Source organism: Rhamphochromis sp. 'chilingali' (genome assembly GCF_963969265.1).
Source record: "Rhamphochromis sp. 'chilingali' genome assembly, chromosome: 1".
Taxonomy (NCBI): domain Eukaryota; kingdom Metazoa; phylum Chordata; class Actinopteri; order Cichliformes; family Cichlidae; genus Rhamphochromis; species Rhamphochromis sp. 'chilingali'.
Genome location: NC_137929.1, coordinates 2,175,740 through 2,180,376, shown reverse-complemented (window position 1 = coordinate 2,180,376; position 4,637 = coordinate 2,175,740). Strand labels below are relative to the sequence as shown.

The 4,637-nt window shown below is 43.7% G+C and overlaps 1 protein-coding gene across 1 annotated transcript; it reads right to left on the bottom strand.

Annotated features, from left to right (window-relative positions):
- Positions 1–277: 277 nt before the first annotated feature.
- LOC308400634 (stonustoxin subunit alpha-like) lies at positions 278–3,361 on the bottom strand (the record flags this gene model as incomplete). Its single annotated transcript, XM_080888462.1, has 3 exons — positions 278–1,544; positions 1,693–1,739; positions 3,258–3,361. The coding sequence occupies 3 exons, from the start codon at positions 3,359–3,361 to the stop codon at positions 1,009–1,011; spliced, it is 687 nt and encodes a 228-aa protein (XP_080744588.1). The 3' UTR covers positions 278–1,008.
- Positions 3,362–4,637: the final 1,276 nt, after the last annotated feature.

Below are 4,637 nucleotides of genomic sequence, written 5' to 3'. Positions count from 1 at the left end.
CTGGTTCATCCTTCTGTCTGTGTGACGTCAGTCAGATGTTGAAGTTAAACTCTGTAATCTTCACTGTGTCACAGAGTTCAGTGAGTCCCGTTATTCACAGTATCAATCAGATCATCAGAGAACAGCTGATCAGCAATCAGTGGTGCCAACAGCGCCTCCTGTGGTGAGAGGATGCAATAATGCAATGTAGCATTTTTCCACTCAACACTTGCAGTCATGGAAACTGTCTGTTGGATCTGTGTGACGTTGCTTTCTTGGTTAGAGTTCCTCACAAATGTCCAGATGATTCTTCTAATGAGGCGTCGACCATGTTTGCAGCTCTTTGGAAGAAAACGTCGCCCTTTGCCATCCTTACTTTTCTTTGACTTCTTCAAATGCAGCTGAACTCCAGCTGGTATTTTCTTGGACTTTGCAGCTGTTTCTGGTCATCAGTTCATTCCTGCAAACCTCTGAAGCTGAACAACAATGATGCTGCATTGCTGGCTGATCCCAAAAGGTTGATTCTGTTCATCTGGACGTTTTCAGAAACGTTTGCTCACTGATCAGGTGACTTCTTCAGTCTCAGCTGACTGCAGCTTTACAAGCTTACAAACAGCACATTTGCACAATGACTGAAAGCAGCAGCACCTGATATATATGATACTAATATAATACATATACATATATAATCCATACTAATGATGAAGGAACTGAGCTCACAGTCCATTGTTCATTCAGTGAACTACTCAGTTTATTTTGGGCCTCAGAAATGCTCACTCTGTTTGTACATCACTGTCAGCAATAGACTCATTCTGCTGTGTGGACAGGAACACATGTGACATCACTTCCTGTTTGTTTGTGACTGAAGAAGTTTACAAGGAATCATTTAGAAGAGTTTCAAACATCAACTGATTGAATCCATGAATCTGAAAACGTGTTTGTGAGTGAAAGAGACAGACATGTACAGACTGAACTATCTGTTCAACAGTCAGAGTGTTTCTGTAACAGGAGACACTCTTTACACTCCACTCAGCACAGGGACACTGAGGCACCACGAGAGACATAAAACCCAGGATAAAGAGTTTGAGTGAATGTGGTGTTGAAGGTGTGGAGGTGGATCAGAGTGTCAGAGGAGACTCTGTAGAAGGACAGAGTGCCAGCAGGACAGTCCACATACACTGCTGCTCTGTTAGAGACAGAGGAGGAGGAGGAGGAGGAGGAGGAGAAGTATGTTACTCTGTAATTGTGCCTGACATAACGAGGACCATCATTATAGCAGAACAGACTCCAGGACTGATCATTGTATCCAAACTCACAGTCACTGTATCCTTTCCTTCTGATGCTTCTGTAACTCACTGATATAAAAACGTCTCCTCTCCACTCGACCTCCCAGTAACAGCGACCAGTCAGACCATTTCTACACAGCAGCTGAGGACAAACATCAAATCTGTCTGGATGATCAGGATATGACTGAACCTCCTTCACACGTGTCACCTTCCTGTTGTTGTCAGACAGTTGGAGCTCTGTGTTCACTGTGTTTGTGTCGATTGTGAGTTGACAGGAATCTGATGGAGAGAACAAACACAATCCAGCTGCAGTTATTGATCCATCATCTGTTCATTGATTGACACTTTGATGATGACTCCTGACATGATGAAGATGGTTGAATGTGTGCTGCTTTGTTTTCATGAATCCCATTAAAAACACACTTACACTTCCTCAGACCTGGTCTCAACCATCGGACTCCAGCAGGCTCCACCCTGAAAGGAGGAGGGGGGTCAGAGCAGCACAGTCAGCATGCACACATGGACATTACATGGCTCTCACACACACACTGTTACACACTGAGCTCAAAGCTCGGCTCCACTGTTTTATTCAAAGAAATCTACATTTATTTATCAGCACATTTAAAAACAGCTTGAGCCAAAGTGCTGCACAGAGTAGAGAGAAAATAGGAAACATACACAGTAATGACTATAAAGACTGGTCAGGATTGAAAGCTACAGAGTACAAATGTGTTTCCAACCGGCTTTTAAAAATGTCCAGTGTTGGTGACGACCTGATGTGAAGGGCGACTGTTCCAGAGTTTGGCTGCAGCCATCGATAAAGCTCACCTCTGTTTTTACGTCTAGTTCTGGTCAGAAGCTGCTTATCTGCAGACCTGAGGGCTCCACTTGGATTCTTTTGTTAAAGAGAGATAAGATGGAGCCAATCCATTCACAGATTTAAAGACAACCAGATCTGGAAGTGGATTCTACCACGTACTGGTAACCAGTGGAAAAAGCTGGTGATGGGTCGTCTAGCACAGACCCACCGCTGGAACCAGACAATTGATGAGGGAGAGAACTGTGACAGCGCCGTTCCTTCACTTGACCTCAGTCGCTCTCGTCTGCTCCCTCGTAACACTGCTCTTTATTTGCTAAAGCAGGGAAGCCATTCACAGAAGGTACATTTGTCTAAAAGTGCATATTGCAGGCTGCAAATATAGTCTGTCCGGGAAAGAAAGGTCAGTTTAGCAACATCAGCCTTTCTGCCAACACCGCAGCAGATCGCATTTCTGACCTGTCAAGTGACATTTATGACCAACTGTGTGAGAAAGCCAAATGTTTCAGTGTATACTCAGTCGCTCTTGATGAGACCACAGACATCACCGACACTGCCCAGCTCCCAATGTATGTCCGTGGTGTTGATGACAGTTTTGAAGTGATGGAGGAGCTGCTCACAGTAATTCCAATGCATGGCCAGACCACCGCTCAGCAGATATTTACAAGCTGTGTGATGCCATTGAGAATGTTGGTTTGCCATGGAAGAGGTTTGTTGGAATAACAACAGATGGAGCGCCATCAATGACAGGGAGGAAACATGGACTGGTGGCACAAAACAAACTGGAAGAGGAAGGCGTGGAGGAGGCCATTGCTCTGCACTGCATCATCCATCAGCAGGTCCTTTGCAGCAAATGCCTGAAGTTTGACAATGTGATGTCTATTGTTGTGAAATGCATCAACCAAATCAGATCCAGGGGCTTAAAGCACCGAAGGTTCTGTGCTTTTTTAGAGGAAATGGAGTCAGAATATGGGGATGTGCTCGACTTCACTGAGGTACGTTGGCTCAGCAGGGGAAATGTATTAAAGAGACTTTTTGAGTTGAGAGCAGAAGTGAAGCCTTCATGGAGAAGGATGGAGTTAGTGTTCCTGTGCTAACTGATCCCAAATGGCTCATGGACTCAGCTTTTCTTGTTGATATGACACATGAGCTTAATGTACTGAACAAGACGTTACAAGGCCAGGGGCAACTTGTCAGTGCTGCCTATGACAACGTGAGAGCATTCTCCACAAAACTGGCGCTCTGGAAAGCTCAGCTCTCTCAGACAAACCTTTGCCATTTCCCAGCATGCAAGGCACTCGTGGATGCAGGCACACCATTCAGTGCTGACGAGTATGTTGATGTCATTTTGAGGCTACAGGAGGAATTTGATCACAGATTTGCTGACTTCAAGACACACAGAGCCACCTTTCACATTTTTGCGGACCCCTTCTCCTTTGATGTGCAAGATGCCCCTTCTGTGCTTCAAATGGAGCTCATTGAGCTGCAGTGCAACTCTGAACTCAAAACAAAGTTCAGGGAGGTGAGTGGAAAAGCAGACAAGCTTGGACAATTTTTGAGAGACTTGAGCCCTAGTTTCCCTCGGCTTTCCCGAATGTTCAAGCGGACCATGTGCCTTTTTGGTAGCACATACTTGTGTGAAAAGCTCTTCTCCACTTTGAACTTCAATAAGTCCAAGTACAGGTCCAGACTTACGGATGATCATCTTCAAGACATACTGAGGGTCGCAACTGCTTCCTCCCTCAGGCCAAATCTGGCTCGGCTATGCGAGAGGAAACGCTGCCAGGTCTCTAGCAGCAAGGAGTAGGCAAGAGAAGCCATGTTCAGAAGAACAGTTCATTTTCTACAGTGTTCCATTCATGTTCAGAAGAAGGTTATAGAACTGTTAATACAGACATTTCAATCTAAACACATCAGATATAGAAGACTGAAAGAAACACACAAGTTCACTGACTAAAAATATCTTATTGTTTTATTTATGTATTACAGATTGATTTATTTTCTTATTAATTCTTAATTTGTTTATTTATTTTTCATATTTTGTGTTAAAAAATAAAAATAAAGAGATTTGAGAAGATTGGAATTTTTTAACCATGCCTTTCTTGTGGAAAACCTAATGCGGCCCAGCCTCACCCAGACTCTGCCTGCAGCGGCCCCCAGCTAAATTGAGTTTGAGACCCCTGTCCTACACCATAAATCAGTAAGAGAGGGTACGACCTCTCTCATGGCCCCAAGTGGTGTGTGCATGCCAGAGCACTCTGGAAGGCACACAGAGTCTTTACAGACTACTCAGGATCAAACCTCTATCATTATGCAATCGATTATACAACTCTAAGCATGTATGAGTAAATATTTCTAAGCATAAATGACAATCAACAATATAAACCTTACAGCTGGTTTTAATAACAGAATTCATTTGTTTCTCAAACGAGAAAGAGCTATCGAGAAACACTCCTAAATCTTTAGTTCTTAACTTTTCCAGTGGGCCAAGGTCAACATTATCTGCTAATGCTAAATAGGCTGCCGTTATTAACTAATACTAATTTGACATGAAT